Source organism: Filicampus tigris, chromosome 20 (genome assembly GCF_054856515.1).
Source record: "Filicampus tigris isolate MCC_2025a chromosome 20, RoL_Ftig_1.0, whole genome shotgun sequence".
Classification (NCBI taxonomy): Eukaryota; Metazoa; Chordata; class Actinopteri; order Syngnathiformes; family Syngnathidae; genus Filicampus; species Filicampus tigris.
The window spans coordinates 11,596,623-11,614,248 of record NC_141236.1 but is presented as its reverse complement, the minus strand read 5'-3'; the positions used below and the strand labels follow the sequence as shown (position 1 = coordinate 11,614,248).

The following is a 17,626-nucleotide window of genomic DNA, read 5'->3' as shown; positions in this document are numbered from 1 at the left end:
TTCATACAGGTGACGTGAAATCAAGAAGAAGAAAAAAAAATTGTAACGGAGAAGGCAAGAGAGCGGGGCTATAAAAGCGGCACTCAGCGTTCAGCGTTGTGAAGGTTTCACGCCGTCAATTGCAAGTCGGGCTCTCCTACTCCCACTCATAAAAAGGCTCCGATACTAGCGCGCATGATACTAGCGTGTCAGACACGGTGCGTACGATAGTATTCTGTCATCCCTGAGAATGTGGGGCTCCGTTTGGCAGATAGCAAACGGTTCTTCAGAAAGAGTCCCCTGTGTGCTTGCTTCAAGCTGTTCAGTGACTTTAACGCTTCAAACTTGAAGTTGACTGTAACACTTGAACAGACAAAGAGAATTACACGTCGTGCGTTTCACCAAACGCACACTTCGTCTTACAAACAGCCTGCTTTGTCTCCGCTAGCTTAATGCATAATGCCATAGACGGGATAATAAATAACATCGATGTCCCAGTATAAACCTTTAAAAAGACAGACGCTCTAACACTCGCAGGCATATCGTTTTCCTTCTTGAAAACACAAGTTAGTTACTATATCAGTGAAGCTCAATCAATCGCTACTCTCTTTTTGGGGTTACCTGCATGCGTGCAACACGCTGCCCCCTGGAGGCAAAGGCGTGTACAACCAAAGCAGAACGTACGGACGGACTCAAAACCGAACCCAACTCAACTCACTTCACAGGGCGCTTTATCAAAGTCAATTGACAACATATGCCATGCTCGGTAAATGTGCTGTTACGGAACCACATTTGATTCAAATAAAACACATTTTCATCACAATTGCAAGACATAGTGTCATTATCAAGTATGACTTGCACTCGTACTCGGTGCGAAAAAAGCGCTCGTGCGGTATCCGTAAATTAAAAAAGAAAACAAAAAAAACCAAGCTGCTCTCTCCCAATGCTATCCAAGGTGGCCCCCGCCACCTCAATCATGGCCACCGCCAGCTCTGAAAGCACCGACATTATAAAATGTGTTTTTATCTGACAAGTCTTGCACTTGCTGAGTTATTTTTGACAGCAAACGCAGTCGCGGAAAACAGCTGGGAGCCGGTCCTAAAAATTGCGGGCGGATTTTCTTTCCCGCTGTCAATGTGTCGGAAGATTTTGTGGATTTTCAAACAAGTTGGCAGATCAGGAGCGCCGCGCTTCATGTTTTTGGCCTTCTCGAGAATGTATTCGAAAATACTTTGTGTCAAGGCGACGCGCGATCCTCGCAAAAACGTCGTCGTCTTTTTGACAAAATGGAACGAGAACAACATGATCGGAGAAGACTGCAATTTTCCCCACTCGAGAGCTTCCGAATTCTGTTTCCCGTGCACGCTAATCCTCCAGCGGGAGTAACATTCCTCAACTTGAGTATAAATATCTTATTTGCGGCTTTTTGCTATTTGACGGCCAGCCTGTCGCCTATCCCCCGAGTTTTACCGGACACGCAAGGCCACCTTCGCTTTTCACGGACTGCATCGGCCAGCCAATCGCAAAAATCGGCATAGAATTGACAGGCACTGAAATAGGCAAAATGGCGGATGTCCTTCATTGTTGTCCTCAGTCTTCCTCTTCAATTAATTGGTGGCTTACCCGCATGTCATGCTGCCGTCGTGTCACTCCGTTTACGTAATTGACGCTAGCTACACATTTGAAACGAAAGCCGGGATCGCCCGTTCGGAACGACGGCGCCGAGCGAAGCGTAAATGGAAGCGTATCGCCGCCCAAACGACTTCCAGGGAACGCTCGCCCGAATCGCGTCCGTGATGAGTCACTGTCAACCGATCATCATTCGGTGAATGAATCATCCGTGAAGCGGATCAGCGGGGCACCCGGCGGGCGCCGCCATCGTGTGGCGGAAGACGGCGCGGCGGGCGGGCGGGCGCCGACGGACCAGGCCGAGCAACGAGACAAGAACAAGTGAGTTGGACGAGGCGCTTGCTCAGCAATATGGATCCGAAGCTGGAGGTTATTGAAGACAAAGAATTCTCCATCAGCACGGCGGCGGCGGCCGATAGCGCCGATTCATCACTACCCCCGGACGTAATAAAAACGTCTCACCCTTCATCATCGCGGTCATCATCACCTGCTCTGACGCTCATCAACCGCGTCGTTATGACAACAGGAGAGTGATCGGTCAAGAGCAAAAGACAAAAAAAAAAAAAACTCATCCGAGCACGCATTTACGGACCTCGTTTTTTTTTTTTGTTTTTTTTTTGCACTGTGGAACACAAACGATCGCAAACTGTTCCCGCAAGGTAAGAAGCACGTCTTTGATAAGGTGAAAATTGGACAACAAGGCAAACCACGGGGCGGCAGCATATCGCGGTGGTTTGCAGGTACGGTATTCGTCTGACAGCGATTGTCCGGCGACAGGCACCAGTTGAGCCGCCGACCCGCTGAGTGCCGCGGAAAACGGACGGCCGCAAACCAAGAGGTGCAGATCGATTCATTGACGAAGAGGTGTGTCGAAATACTTTTGGATTGCTTGTTTGACTACCCGCTCTCCACCTTTCAACGAATCAACTGAGGGTGAATTTTTGCCTTCCGGAAGCCAAGTGGGAAAAGCTCGGAGCTATCGGGCTTCTCTCCAAGGCGCCCACTCGCACATCTGCCCCTTGGCACGGCCGGAATTAATTTGATGCAAAAACTCCATTTTTAACTCCGGTTTCCTCGTTTCCGTCGCCGCTCTTTCAGCTTTTAATTAAAGTGAAGCAGGGGGGCCGCTCAAAACCCTGCTCCTAATTACACAGCTACTGCCCCTCGCGCTCGTTCTTAGCCTCTCTCTCCTGCTGGTGTTTGCTTGTTTGCGCTCTCTCCTCTGGCAACTTGGCTTCTCGGGGGGGGGGGGGGGGATTTTAGTGGGCTGGAGCTCGGCCAGCAGCCACCAGCGCTGCCGCGGGCATTGTTAACATCTGCAGGCACGGGCAAAATGGCAAGACGGGAGAATGTGTGCAAGACGCACGCAAAAAAACGCTGCTGCTGCTATTCCATGACGTGCTAGTGGACACTTCACGCCACTTTGGGCCGCGTCGACTTGCCTGATAGGTGCCAACCATAATCCGATTTCACTCTGATACAATCACACTACGTGTACATAATGCTGCCAACTTCTCTTTCCTGCCATCATATTCCTCAAAACTCCGACAGATGGGGCTGTGTTTCTTTCCAATTGTGTTTTACGTTGAACGCAGAATAGTGATTGCCAATTTTAAGCTGTATAGAAAATGGATGGATAGATGGTGATTTAATAGCGACAATGTGTCAATCTCTCAAAAACCTTATTGCTGCTTTTGGAGTAGGGTTTAGCGTTAACCGCTAACCTACTAGTGAAAGTTTAGTCGGACTCACCGACGTTGAAAATTAGAGGCGGACCGGCCTATAGACGGGTATTATTTCTCCCCCCCCCCCCCCCCCCCCGGAAAACGAGGCGAACGACGGAAGGGTACTACCCACGCTGCAGACGGACGACCAATAACCGACACTCAATTTCTACCTGAGGTGCGAGTTAGAGAGGAGAGAGTGAGCACATAGAGGGATGCAGATAAAGTGGCTGGACAGCAGGAGTGGGTGGGACTTTGAAGCCCTGCCGCAATCAAGCCTTTGTCACCATCTGGACGCCATTTTAAAACCATCAGCTCTGGCTCCCTCTCGTAAACAAGGGTGCGACCCCAAACAGGCCACTCTGACTAAAATGGGCTCTTTCTGGCAGCTGCAGACCCCCGTGACAGAGCCCAAAATGGCTGATGTTGAAGAGCGATAATGGCAGGCAAAATGGCTGGAAATGCATGCGGCATGTACAACGCGAGTCAAGTCACCCTTGAAGCAGACTACGATGAAGGCTGTGATGCCGACACGTCACTCACTGGCAAAAATCAAGGGGTACACCTCACATTCGACAGGGACGGAGCTCCACAAGACAGCAAACACATCTCGGTATTCAATTCATATGGAAACTGTACTGTGCAAACTGAACTATTTTTTTTTTTTTTTTTTTTTTTTACTCAACCATAAAAACATGGCGCAATTAACGAGGAAGCAGCGGATTTCCACAAAGATTGGGTGAGATTAAAGGACAGGGTGCTTTGTTACAGCTGTAGCTGTTGTGTAACGCGCTGTGTCAATAAAGTTGTATTGTATTGTAAAGTTGTTTCTTCTTCTGTTTCTCATTCGATATTACAGGTGTGCCTAATAAAGTGCCATCCATTCGAGTCAGGTCAACCTATTCTAAACCTAAGTTTATCTTTACCGGGCACTGATATTAGCATAGAAACAAATGGGATTATGAGTGGCAGATTATTGCGAATTAGTATGTGTTTACAAGGGTGGAGGACAAAGATAAAGAGATGGGGTTTGTGACAGCGAAGGAGCTGTGTCAGGGGTTTGTGAGTGCATCGTGTGGGGAGGACGCATCCGTTGTGTATGTGTGGGTGTGTGTTACAGATGAAGGGAAACAGTTGATCTGATGAAAAGTTCACTCACATGCACAGAGAGAGAGAGAGAGAGAAAACTACCGCATACAACTGTATAGTGCTACTGGGATAATGACATGGAAATGACATGCTAATGTTATGCTAATCTGGCAACATTATTCTGCCCACTGGGGACTAAGAGGCAGAGCAACCTGACACACACGCACGCACGCACACACACACTGCAAAAAGGAGAGTTGGAGATATGTACAGACAGTAGTGATGCAAACTTGTACAAAACTTGTGGGTTGAAAAAAAAAAAAAAAAAAAAAAAAGAGCTCAAGATTTGTTTTTAACTATTTGTCACTTGACCTGTGATGACAAATGGCTAAGTTGTGTTTTATTTATGAAATATACATATCCAGTGGATTCAAGAGGTTGATTTAATAAGGAGAAGCTAAAAGCAGCTCAAAAAGAAAAAGGACTGTAAATGATTTACTGCAGAAGTGACATTGAGTGCAACAGCGCCTCACTCTGGATAAACACGTAACTGCAGCATTTACTGTGCGTGGAACGCCGCTTAAATTTCAGAACAAAAAGAATGTGTCGTTTGAAATACAATCTTGGTTCAAGCAGGATATACACATTCCAATTTTAAACATCTTATTAGATTTTTTTTTTGTTTGTTTAAATGTGAGAGACTCACAAAGAGGGGAAAAAAAGTGTCAACACAGCACACCACCTGTGAGAGGCAGCGTGGTGCCACAGGGCAACCAGAGAGCTGGAAAATACATAGAAGGAGAAAGAGTCTGGTTCGAACAAGAAAGAGAAGAAGCTAGGCTAACTGTTAGCTCACGTGGTCAAAAAAGTACGTTGATTGCGGCTGCATATTCTTGTCGTTTCTATTGTGGTGAGTGCTTGTGAGACACGTAAACACAACCATGTGCTCCTCTATTTGTGTCACAACAGTGCGAGCTTCCTAATGTGCCATCGCGTTTCATTTCACAATCACAAGAGTCCATCTTAAGTTGCCACTGTTATTGACAACTTCTCTTCTGTATTCACTGTTTATCGGTGTGTGTTTTATGCGAGGATGCCTGCATGGAGTAATAAGAGCCTGTCAAAGAATGAACTTTCCTGTGTGCATCGAGCGTTCAGATTATCTCAGTATCGTGATTTACAGAGGGGAGGTTTTCATTCTGCAGCGATTTTTTTTTTCCAGACGGACTTTGCTTTCATTTCATGGTCGATGGTTCTGACAACCTGATGGACTTATACAAGAACATTTAGAATCGCATTCTTACCCATGAAATGAAATGTATTCTATTCAAGCTAAGTGCGCTTAGCTTAGCCAGTGGCAACTCAAGATACCCGGTGGTGGCTTTACTTCTCGCTACGCAGAGTAAACGGCATATCGTTGGTCTAGTCATATACAAGTCCTTGACCTTGATGCGCATTTCATACCACTAATACTGACGGTAGAGTGAGAACAACTTCGCGTTCAGTGTTTTGAGAGACTGGTGACTTGAGATGAGCCCCTTGTCTTGGCACAGCACAACTTAGTGTTGACCACACAATTTGAACAGCTTTTACATTTACAATTGTAACATGCACAAATGTTTAAAGGGAGCTCGTGTCTGTGTTTATTACACCGTACTTTCATTAAAATAAAGTTATGGTATACAAATAAAGCTGCGTATGAAGTTAATAATAGCCTCATCCATCTTTCATCAGGATGGTCTTCCTTCCTTCCTGACTGTCACCGTTTTCCCTGCCTGTCCTCCCCCCTAAGTGGCCGTGATTGACAGGTGGGTTATATCCACGCAATATCACCCGGCACACGTTCCTATTCCCTCCTGAAGGCTTCATCCGCCGGTCAAATTAACCTTCCGTGCCAAGGGGAGGGGAGCGACGCCAGGGGTGCGGGTTGGGGGTGGGGGGGGGGGGGGCCCTGCATGGGCCAATCAGCAGGTGATTAGGCCGGGGGCGGGCGGGGTGAGGGGTCACTGCAATGGGGCCATCGCAAGCCTGATTGGTTTCAATCAGCGGCCGGCCGGGAGGACAGCTGGGAGCTGAGTCGCGGAGCGCGCTAATCAACGTGTCCCACAGTGAGGCATGAACAGTCGCACACGCACACACAGAGCCACAACATGAACATCAGTGTGAGTACACACGGGACGAGAAAGACACAAACACACAGCAGGCAGAAATGAACAGTCCGGGCTGAAGCCTCTAAACATCACATAATGGCAATCTGGAGGGGGAAACACTGCACAACCGCACAATGTTACAGTAAATTGAATGACTAATTGCATTGGCTTCATTAATTTAGCCATCTGATCTGCGCCCGTGACATTGCTTAGCGATGCTTCGTCCCACACCAATCACGACACATCTCCCAAATGGCTCCGATGTGGAACCGGCCGCATTGTGTCCGCCGTGTCGGATGCCGTGTAATCCTTGGGTCAAATCTCGCTCAAGTCTGCTTCCAAAGGACTGGTAGTGAAGTCACAAGCATTTCATTTTGGCCTCTTGCGGCTTTCGATGCGCGAGGCTCGATGTTACGGAATGGCAGCGGTCACATGAGATGGATTGTGTTTTTAAAATAGACGCCATCATGTCACGCTTGCCACTGTGAAAAGAAATGTTTACCCCAATTGTGCTAACAGTAGTTCACTGTTTGACATCAGTTCTTCGCACAACATGACGGCTTCCGTTCTTCCAGCAAGGAAGCTCGAAAGCAGGGTATAGCGTTCCCTGTGTATTAGCAAGTGGCTATTTGCCAAGTCGCCTACAGCATTTCATGATTTTGGTTTTCAGGCCAAAGCCCAGTTTTCGATAAAAGTATTGATTGTGGCACCATCCTGAAGCCAAAGAACTATGTTGAAGTAAGGGAAGGCGTTTCATTTAATCAGGCCTTTGCCCTATATATTTTTTTAATTGTTCTTTTTATATTTTGGGATTCTTCATCCTTTTTTTTAAGGATTTTTACTTCCATTTCCGACAGTTTTATTTGTGGAAAACGTATATTGAATATTTATCAGCATTTCTTTTGGGGAGTTCCCCCGAACTGGGGGGGGGGGGCACTATTTTAAAAGGTGTATAGAATGTTTATCACCTTTTGTAAAATATTTTTGGGGGGGTTGTAAAAAATATATATATAATAAACAACGTTTATTTTGGGGGGCGGCGGGTAAATCAATGGGCCACTCATTGTGTAGGCCGCCAGTTGGCCATCCCTGAATTACATATTTATACAATATATTCGCATCCTATTAACTTAACTATCAACATATGATTACTATTATATCTAAACTCCAATGCTCCTAAGGTTAAATATTACATATCATGATTAAATAAAATATTGCTATAGTTTCGCGTATGCTTTCCGTAATCACATGACATGACATTTCTGCTCTGACAGCTGTCGACACTCTGCGCATGCGCGCAACGTCAAGTGGGACGGCCGCACAAAAACAAGACTTTCTCCCAGTAGATGCCTTCACGCTTAAAGTTGACTTTGCGTCTCAGAGACGGGCGCAAACAACACAACAGGCAGGGCGACCTGGCTGCGCTTCTCTCCGCCACGTAAGCAAGCCAAACACGGCGGTCGCCTCACTTTTTGTACCAGCTGCTCAAGTTTGTGGATGGCGGATGTTGACGGGGGTGACTTGCCAGTGAGGTAAGGAAAAGTTCTGCGATGATCTGACTCCGGTTCCGCTTTGGCCGGCTTTCGAAACTTTTTTTTTCCGCAACTACCACAACTAGTTAGTTGCTGTTTTGTAACTTTACTTCATTTGTCATTAGCGCTTGTTTTGTAACTTTACTTCATGTGTCATTAGCGCTGGGTAAAAAAAAATAAATAATGAAAGTATCTCATGCGAAAATGGCGGATACGACTGTTGTTTGGATTCTCGAGTATGACTCGTCCACTTGAAGACGAACTCCAGATTTTAGCCCGAGCCGCCCAACGCAGAACCCGTGACTCGCGGCGTGCAGGGTCAGTTGAGTCGTGCAGAGAAGAGGGACGCTGTTCATTTGACATGTCGGACACGCGTGGAGCGGCGCAAAACTCATCAACGTGCGTGACCAAGCCCCCGTGGTCAGAGTTAGGAAGGCACACTTTTCGGATATTATAAAAGACTTCAGACACAAAACAGAAAATGTGTTTTGTAGTTTTGATAACCTGAGGTGGGCAAAGGAGCCAAAAACTGTACTCTAGCAAGAGTACTGTTACTTTAGAATAATACTGTATGACTCAATAATTAAGTGGAAGTATTCACTTAAAAAAAACTACTAAAGACCAAAATACATCAAGTCAAATTCAGCCATGAGAAATGGTCTTGAATTAATTTTTCTTTGTTAACATTCATGGCTCACCGGGCAGAGATTACACATACTGTGATCTGTTTTCTGAGATTGTAAGTGGAGTTCTTGTAGACTTAAATGTGGACAGACGCTAATGACACAGCTATTCCTTTGTCTGTAAACAGAGATTGAATGTGAGGCCACGGACGTCTTCTCGCACGCCGTTGTTTCCTAATGCTTTACGTAACTTTTGAAAACGTTGATTCCGTTTGGGGCCGCAGACATTTTGCGCGCCGTTATTGGCTCCATGTGATTGGTGAAATGGAGGCAAACTTTGCAAGTGGTTAGGCCGGTTCGCTGAAACGGTCATGTGACCACACCCGAGGCAGAACGGTCAAACCAAAAAGACGAAATGACTTAATCATGGACGATGCAAATAAAAGTAGCAAGACGACTACGACAATGTCATGAAGTAATAGCGGCATTGCTTCTTAGGAAACTTAAGTAAAAAGTATGTGGCATTAAAACTACTCCGAGCATTGATCAAAAGTAAATGTAGCGTTTTACTACCCACCTTTAGAGCGGGCTAGTGTTGTTGACTTTTATGATATCAAAACATCTATATGTCTTATTGTTTTGAACTTTAACACCCTTTCCGTTGGTTCCTGTTCCTGTACACTTGCTGAGGTAATATGCCTGGCCAAACACGTCCGACTTTTTCCGATGTATGTCCTTGCATGCAGACAAAAGCCGCCAGTTCCCCTGCTGTGATGTCGTCTTGGTGGTGGGAGCAGTGGTCCCTCGTGGGCTCAAACGGCACCACCGGTTCTAGCGGCCCCAAGGACAAGACCTGCTTCAACAGCACGCAGAGTACCGTCCTGAATGGAGTCCAGTTCGGGGGTGTGCCTGTTGTGCTGCTTCTCAACTTTAGCTTCTTTTTGGTACGAGCTCCACGTTTGTCGACAATTGAGACGGCGAAAGTTTAACGTTCTGTAAAATGGATGGACCGTTATCTTTTGATCCGATAGGTGTTGCTGATCCTGTTCTCGGTTATACGGAGGAAGTTCTGGGACTATGGACGTCTGGCACTGGTTGCAGACAACGAAGGGTCGGTTTTGGATTCGAGACACTTTTTAGCAAGTAATTACAAATAGGTCAAGATTAAGCAATGGCTTATGAGGCAAGGTCCGACTTGGTCCCGAAGCTGTTTTGGTATTTGTGGACAAGAAGCGGACATTCTGGGTCAGACTCTTGTACTGGCAAACTGTTCTGTCTTCCTTGTTGCGGTAGCAAATGAATCTGATGCGGAGGTTGGATATCATTTGTTCAAAGAATTGCATTGTGTTTTAGGGTCACCGGGTCGGGGCGCCATCTGTACAGACACACGTCGTCTTGCGTGTCCAATGCGGACGACCTCGAGTACGAAATGGTTGGTTGCATTGAAGTGATTCCTGACGATAGCCCAAAGTCATTTGTCACAATCTGAAACGGCATCTATTTTACGTCTCATTTTTGAAAAGGGCTTCTGTTCTTGGCTGCCTTTCATTCTCAGAATGGAGTGAGTACGATTTGTCACCATACTGTTTGTGGTCAAGTCCTGATCCCTTTGACATATATATATATATATATATATACACAGGATATTTTTTTTCTTTTTTTCTCAGCGACGACAAAATAAAAGCCAGATGCGGCAGGGACGCCGTTCACTACCTGTCCTTTCAGCGTCACCTGGTCATCCTGTTGCTGGTCATTACGGTCACCTCCCTCTCAATCATCCTGCCTGTCAACCTGACGGGTGACCTGCTGGGTGAGCTTTGGTTGCCTCGCAATTTCAGTTTGATTCACTTCTACTATGTAGCCTGTTCATCGTGGATTAAAATGGCTCTAGTAGATTCACTTCCTCTCCACTCCAAATGTATTGACAAATGCACCTTCAATGTGAAAGTGGAAGGAAAAAGTCCCTGTAGCGCTGCTTCTCCTTTTTGCCCACTTTGAGAAGACTGATGTTGGTTTATTATGTAAACGCACCTTACACCAGCTTAACAGCTCACATCTTAATGGCAAATATTACCGGTACAACCGAATGAGGTGGAGAAAAAAAAAAAAAAAAAAAAAAAAATCAATGACTCTCTCAGTACACTTTTTCCATCCTAATTATTTTTCAGGCACCAATCCGCAGAGTTTTGGAAGGACGACTATTGGGAATCTTCAAAAGGGGTAATAAACAACAACACGGTGGCAGCACAACCTGCAATAAAACCTACAGTAACATGTGAAAAAAAAAAAAAAAAAGAAAAGTCTTTCACAGCATCATAAACCACTAAAAGGTTGGGCAGATACCGTTCAGTGTGGAGGACTGGTGCAAGGGTCAAAAAAGGACATGTTACCTTTATATTTGAAATGGTCATTGGTGGTGGTGGGGAGGGGGGGGGGGGGCAGTCCTTGGTTTACAATAGTGCCAACATCAGGTTATAAACTGTGCACAGTGAACTAGTTTGTACAGTGACGTAACAATTTGTCCCTTCGGCACAAGAAGGCATGCTCCGTTGTTGCAGTATTTCGTGTTTTTCCGTCGTGTGATTTTTTTGCGGGACAAATGTTTACCGTCATTTCGACTCCACCGTAATTTAGTGATGGACAACGGTGCCTTCCGACTTGCGTACACATTCTGGTTACCTTGTCGACATGGGAACTGAACTCTTATCACTAACCGGGGAGCCCCCGTAGATAGATAGTGGTGGTGTTCCGCAAGGTTCCATACTAGGTCCACATATTTTTGTATCACAAATGTTTCAATGACTTGCCATAACAGGATTTAACTGGCGGTGTTTCAGACAAATATTTACTGCGACGATGATTCCACAACCGCGGGTTAAGTTACGACCGTAGGCATTGATGTATTAAAAAAAAAAAAAAAAAAACATAACATGTAAAGGTGCCTTAGGCTTCCACACTGACTCAACTGCACAAAATACTACTGAGTGGCTTCATGCTGTGGTTTAAGAGTTTGCTTTTCTCACCAGAAACCACTGGTTGTGGCTTCACACGGTGTTTGCCGTCCTCTATCTTGCCCTAACTGTCGTTTTGCTGCGACACCACACATCGCAAATGAAAGGAATGGGCCAAGATACAGTGAGTTTCTGACCCCCCCCCCCCCCCAACCCCCCACAAAATCACAATTCGATGCTTAGGAGGCACTTGTGCTGGACGGTAACCTGCCATGTTTGTAGGCCAGAAACACCTTGTTTGTGATCTCTGTGCCCAAAACAGCGACAGAAGATGATGTGAAGACGCATTTCACGTGAGTGGGCTGAATGGACTTTGTGCTTCCTGCGCCCGTTCCTTATTGTTTGGTGCGCTTTTGTACAGAGAGGCGTACCCCACCTGCCAAGTGCGTGCGGTCAACATTGCCTATGACGTGGCCAAGCTCATGCAGCTCGATAAGGAAAGGTAAGAATGCGAAGTTTCCACATTCAAACGCCTCACTCTGACTTGCTAGGCAAATTTGTTCGGGCGTGTTAGCAAGAAAAAACAACAACACGAGTCAATGCAGGGTGTGACAATTATGCCGAGGTGTTTGTCACGCTAGGGTTCGGGCTGGAAAAAACCTGCGCTACTACGAGCGCGTCCTGGAGAAGACGGGCCGGCGGGAAACGATGTATCCGAGACTATGCGGTTATCTCTGTTGCTGCGCCAACTGTGACAAGGTAAGCTTGCTTCATGTCGTCGTGAAACAGCGGCTTTTTATTTTTTCCGGAATGGATTTCTTCTGAGCGGGCCCGTGATAGAAATGCCTCCTGGATTTTATGTTCCTCGGGTCAACTGACTGACGGGCCTGACTTTTCAAACGCTTCCATGAGCAGCAACAGCTGCGTACATTCAAATTTAAGGCCGTGAAAGGAATACGTATCTGCTTTTGGCATCCTTGTCTTGCCTCAGAAATAAGCTCGGCGATGATTGCCAGTGGGATGTAACTGTAATCCTCGCTATGAATGACTTGTGCATGCTCATTCATGTGCATCTTTCCCTCAGGTGGACGCTATCGAGTACTACAGCACCAAAGAAAAAGACCTGCTGGAGGAGGTGAGGCAGCTAGTGGAAGTGGTGCCGCAGCGCCCCCTGGGGCTTGCCTTTGTCACTCTCCAGACGGAGGCCATGGCCAAGTAGTGAGTAGTCATTTATCTCTCAACCCCCAGCCCCCCCCCAAAAAAATTGGTGCCAGCCGGGAATCCATATTAGAACCCAGTCCAACACGCTCGGCACTGCTAAGCGGCGTTCGCTGTCACAGAGCCGGCGTGATGTGCTCGGGCACGGGGCCCAAATTCTCCTAACGCTTTTCTGGACGCTTGCCACTGTTGAAAAGTTCATCACTCCTGTCACTTCCGCCTGTCCCCCGCGCTCGTTAGCATTCTGAAAGACTTCAACGCGCTCGAATGCGGCGGCCCGTGCAGCTGCTGCGGCCGCCAGCCTCAGCCTTCGAGCAAGAGCGCGAGTGTCAAAGTGAGGAAGTGGAGGGTCAGCTTCGCGCCCCATCCCAAAAACCTTTACTGGTAAGGCTGCTGCATCGCACGTGACTTTCAGAAGGGTCGAGCCTCGCAACTCCCAGCAGAACTCGATTGATTTCCATGACTTGGTCACTTTTTTTTTTTTTTTTGCTCTTCACAGTTGTATTTAGTGATGACAACAGACTTTATTGCAAAGTGTTGAATGTTGCCTTCCAATTTCCTCTTCCTGTCCAGGGACCATCTGTCAGTGCAGGGCTTCTCCTGGTTCGTGCGCTACATGATGCTCAACTTCCTGCTTTTCTTCCTGCTCACCTTCCTCACAACGCCCACCATCATCATCAACACCATTGACAAATTCAACGTCACCAAGCCCATCTACTACCTGAACGTATGCTCTTGAGACCGGCGCCCCCCCCCCCCCCGCCCCCTCTCGCGGCCCCGCAAACCTGACCGTTGTCGCGCTGGCCCGCAGAGCCCGATCATCAGCCAGTTCTTCCCCACCTTCCTGCTGTGGTGCTTCTCCGCGCTGCTGCCCACCATCGTCTACTACTCCACGCTGGGGGAGGCGCACTGGAGCAGGTGTGACGCGCTCATGCATGATTGGCGGGCGAGGCGAGGCGAGATTGCACTTGGGATTCAACCGTCCCGTGTGCTCTTTCAGGTCCAGCGAGCAGCTGAGTATGATGCACAAGCTTTATTTCTTCCTGCTCTTCATGGTGCTCATCCTTCCCTCGCTCGGACTCACCAGGTCATTTCAGTGGGCTACGCTGTCTGTACTCTGCATTAAAAAGACTACTGATGTTGAACTTTCCCTACAAATACAACCTATATATATATATATATATATGTAGAGAGAGAGAGAGAGAGATATACATATACAGTATATAGAGATAGATATATAGATTCAGATAGATATAGCTATATGTAGATCGATATATATATATATATACACACACACGCACGTATATGTAAATACATTATTTTGTTCATTTAAGAATGTTTCATTTATTGGAAAAGACACCCTTAGCGGTTTGTATTTAGGTTCTATTTAAAAGGTAAATACCGTTTTGGCATACTGTTAATACCATTAAGTGAAACTGGCTTCGAGGGATGAATTTTCAGACATTCTGGGTGGGAGTTGGGTGCTACTCAGACAGCAGTGGTCAAAAATGCTTTTTTGGGGGGGTGCGGGGGGGGGGGGGGGGGGCAAGGGGTAATAATGACAACAAAACCATTTGGAGAGGGCCCAAGAAAAAAGTAACTCAAAATGAAGCATTGTTTATTTTTTAAAATGATGATGATATCTCATTATTTTGTGCTAATGTGTTCCCTTTCAGTCATTGTAGACAACATGCTGATTCAAGACACACACACACGAAGTAAACAAAATCATTTGCGGTATAGTTTGTCATGTTAACTAAAAAAGTGGTTTTGTTTCTCTCCTTGAAGTCTCGCCTTGTTTTTCCGCTGGCTGTTTGACAAAGAATTTCTAACTGATGGGAAGCTGAGGTTTGAGTAAGTTCCTCTCTCGGTTGCGCGAATGTCCTTTTTAGTCACCGTCCAACTCTGGACGAGAAATGCTCTAATGCGCATTATCACCACATTCTGCTTTACACACTCGACATAGAACGTCTTTTGTTTCCCCGTCTTGATACCAGATGCGTGTTCTTACCTGACCAAGGGGCCTTCTTTGTCAACTACGTGATCGCGGCGGCGCTGGTGGGCTCGGCCATGGATCTGATGCGGTTGCCCGGTCTGCTTCTTTACACCATCCGCTTAGCCTTTGCCCGCTCGGCCGCTGAAAGGAAATACGTCAAACAGGTTCGTGACGGGCCATATGGCAACCAGCATAAACGCTCGCAGCTACTTACTGGAATGAGAGATGATTTAATAGTGGAAATGGATCCAAATCACATACCGACTCGTGTTTACAAGAAGCAAACTGATAAGTTTAATATCTTGTTCAGAAGGCCAGGCAACAAATATTCAAGGTAATACCGCAGGGAGTTTTATGACTGAAGCTTCTTTTCTTTCAATTGCCAGAACCAAGCCTACGAGTTTGAGTATGGCGCCATGTATGGCTGGATCCTGTGTGTGTTTACTGTCATCATGGCATACAGCGTCATTTGTCCCATTATCGTGCCTTTTGGTGAGTACTACAGCACACGTTTGCACATCAAGAATCTTCTGTATACTTGGGGTCCTCAGCTCATGGAGGAGTTTCGTTCGTACAGCTTAGCCCCGATTTCTGAAGTGTGCCGTCGTCTTATCGCTAACCTACACAAATGCGTTAGTGGAGTCACGAGTACAGTGAATATTTGTGTGAAAAACACAAAAATCTGTGGCCTTAGAAGCGAGCCTTGTGGAACGCCACCAGTTTTCTGCTGGAACAGCAAGTGATGTTGACATTTATATAAGGGTATCACTAGAGCGTATTTGTTTGAAAAACACAACAAGGTCATTGGTCTAAGACAATTCAATGCGACACGGGAAGCGCGGCGTTGGCCTAGCGCGCCTTCCCGTGTCGCTTGATCGCGTATTCTTACAGTTCTTCACCTCAGAATGTCGTAGGCCGGGACCAACGTCAACTGAGGGCGCCCTTTAAAATGCTCAGATGTTCCTAACGGCTGCGTGTCGCCCCCTCAGGTCTCCTTTACATGACGCTGAAGCACCTGGTAGACAAGCACAACTTGTACTTCGCCTACTTGCCGACACGTCTCGACCGCCAAGTCCACCTGAAGGCTGTCAATCAAGCCCTGGCCGCGCCCATCATCTGCCTAATATGGCTGTATTTCTTTTCTGTTCTCAGAACAGGTCAGTGGCATGCTTGAGTCAGAGCGACGGCGTCTTCCGAGCCATTTTTGCTGAAATATTGGCAACGTCTCTGACATTCTAGGTTTCTGGGCATCCACTTCTCTGTTTACCTTGGTGGTGCTTGTCGCCACCATCCTCATCTGCCTCAGCTACACCTGTTTTGGCCATTTCCGATACCTCAGTCCACACAATTACGCGGTGAGCCACATGTGGTGTTTGCGGACTTACAATGTTTCTTCTGCATCTGGTGACGTCTCTGGTGTTCCACTACAGGTGAGGGAGGAAGATGAGGACACGCCTGAGGGAGTGGAGGAAAACACCATGGTAAATGCCATACATACTGTAATACAACCACAGTAAAGCTTCACTTCCTGTTTTTTTTTTTTTTTTTTGCCCATTATATTTACAGGTTTACCTACCCAGAGTGCTGAATCCCAAATCGTCGGCGGAGTCCGCCAAGGCGGCTCAGGCCCGGTCGTCGTACGGATCCACAGAGGGCAGCCCGGCACGCAGCCCAAGTCCTGAAGAGGGCAGCGTCACAAAAGAACAACCCTAGTTTAACATCTCGCGAGGCATTCCGCACCCTTGTGAAATAACGCAGCCATCAAAGGACACAGAAGTGACGACATTGTGTCAGAGATTAACGCAGGGGAAAGGATGCCATTTGTTTGACATTAGAGAGGCATGTTTACAAGAAAGCACACTTCTGGGCCTCTGTGATTTGTCGCCTTGAAATGGCCCTAACAGCTTTGTTTGAGAAGACCAGTGGAATGAATGTCTTGACAAATGATGAAACTAATGTTGCATGAAAACAAAAGAGTAACTGATGCCAAAGAAGTAAGTGAGCGTTTTATGATTCAAATGGACCCTTGCCAAAGGAAGCATTTCATGTTAATAATGCACTTTCTATGTCACAGACCTATTCATGCACACGGTGGGGTTACTAATTAAGCAAACACTTGGAGAATTGTTTCACAATTTTTTTTTTCAAGTCAAAATTTCCTTTTCATGGTTTGAAACAAATATGGAAAAAAAAAAATTGTTAACGTACATTAAAAATGATGTAAGAAACTTTTTTAAAACCCCTCCCAAATTTTTTTTACCCCCATTCTCTAAACAATTAATCTCTTAAACAATTTAAAACATGTTCATGCAATTTACTAAAACTGTAACATTTTTGTACTCTTCACAAAATCTTCATGATTGGGTTTTTTTTTTTTTTTTGGCAAAAATGTTTTTTTGTTTGTTTTTTTTTTACAGGAAATTCCACTTTCCCCACATTACAGTCTCTTTTCAACAAAGTTTTTTTTTAAACGAAGATTATCTTGTCATACTTTTAAACATTTGTTCTACATATTCCTTAAGAAAAAAAAAATCTTAACAAATTTTGAAAAGTTAAAAAAGTTGAAAAAGTCTTTGTATTTCGCCTGTACAAAACCATCCACATTACAAACTTTTGAAGTCATGAGCGTTGTGTGTCGTAAGGGGGCGCTGTTGATCTGCCACGGCGACGCTTTTCAACACTTGCAATGCTCAGAATTGACTGGGTATTTAACCTTGGTATGTGGCCCATTACTG

General features: G+C 46.1%; 1 protein-coding gene and 1 long non-coding RNA gene across 2 annotated transcripts; one reads left to right on the top strand and one right to left on the bottom strand.

Moving 5' to 3' along the window:
* The first annotated feature begins 5,251 nt into the window (after window positions 1-5,251).
* Window positions 5,252-17,513, top strand: tmem63a (transmembrane protein 63A). The gene is given in 26 exon segments (XM_086018214.1): window positions 5,252-5,289; window positions 6,156-6,229; window positions 7,846-8,103; window positions 9,473-9,670; window positions 9,758-9,837; window positions 10,080-10,158; window positions 10,250-10,287; window positions 10,394-10,536; window positions 10,895-10,946; window positions 11,753-11,861; window positions 11,960-12,030; window positions 12,099-12,179; window positions 12,319-12,436; window positions 12,762-12,895; window positions 13,136-13,279; window positions 13,469-13,622; window positions 13,707-13,813; window positions 13,896-13,982; window positions 14,684-14,749; window positions 14,893-15,055; window positions 15,278-15,383; window positions 15,881-16,048; window positions 16,131-16,246; window positions 16,322-16,372; window positions 16,458-16,600; window positions 16,602-17,513. Coding segments are annotated over 23 exon segments (2,424 nt in total). The 5' UTR covers window positions 5,252-5,289; window positions 6,156-6,229; window positions 7,846-8,103; window positions 9,473-9,499; the 3' UTR covers window positions 16,645-17,513.
* Window positions 14,432-16,570, bottom strand: LOC147128355 (uncharacterized). Its single transcript, XR_015083760.1, has 3 exons — window positions 16,468-16,570; window positions 16,277-16,346; window positions 14,432-15,032 (listed from the first exon to the last, which is right to left on the bottom strand). It is a non-coding gene; the product is annotated as an uncharacterized LOC147128355 (long non-coding RNA).
* Window positions 17,514-17,626: the final 113 nt, after the last annotated feature.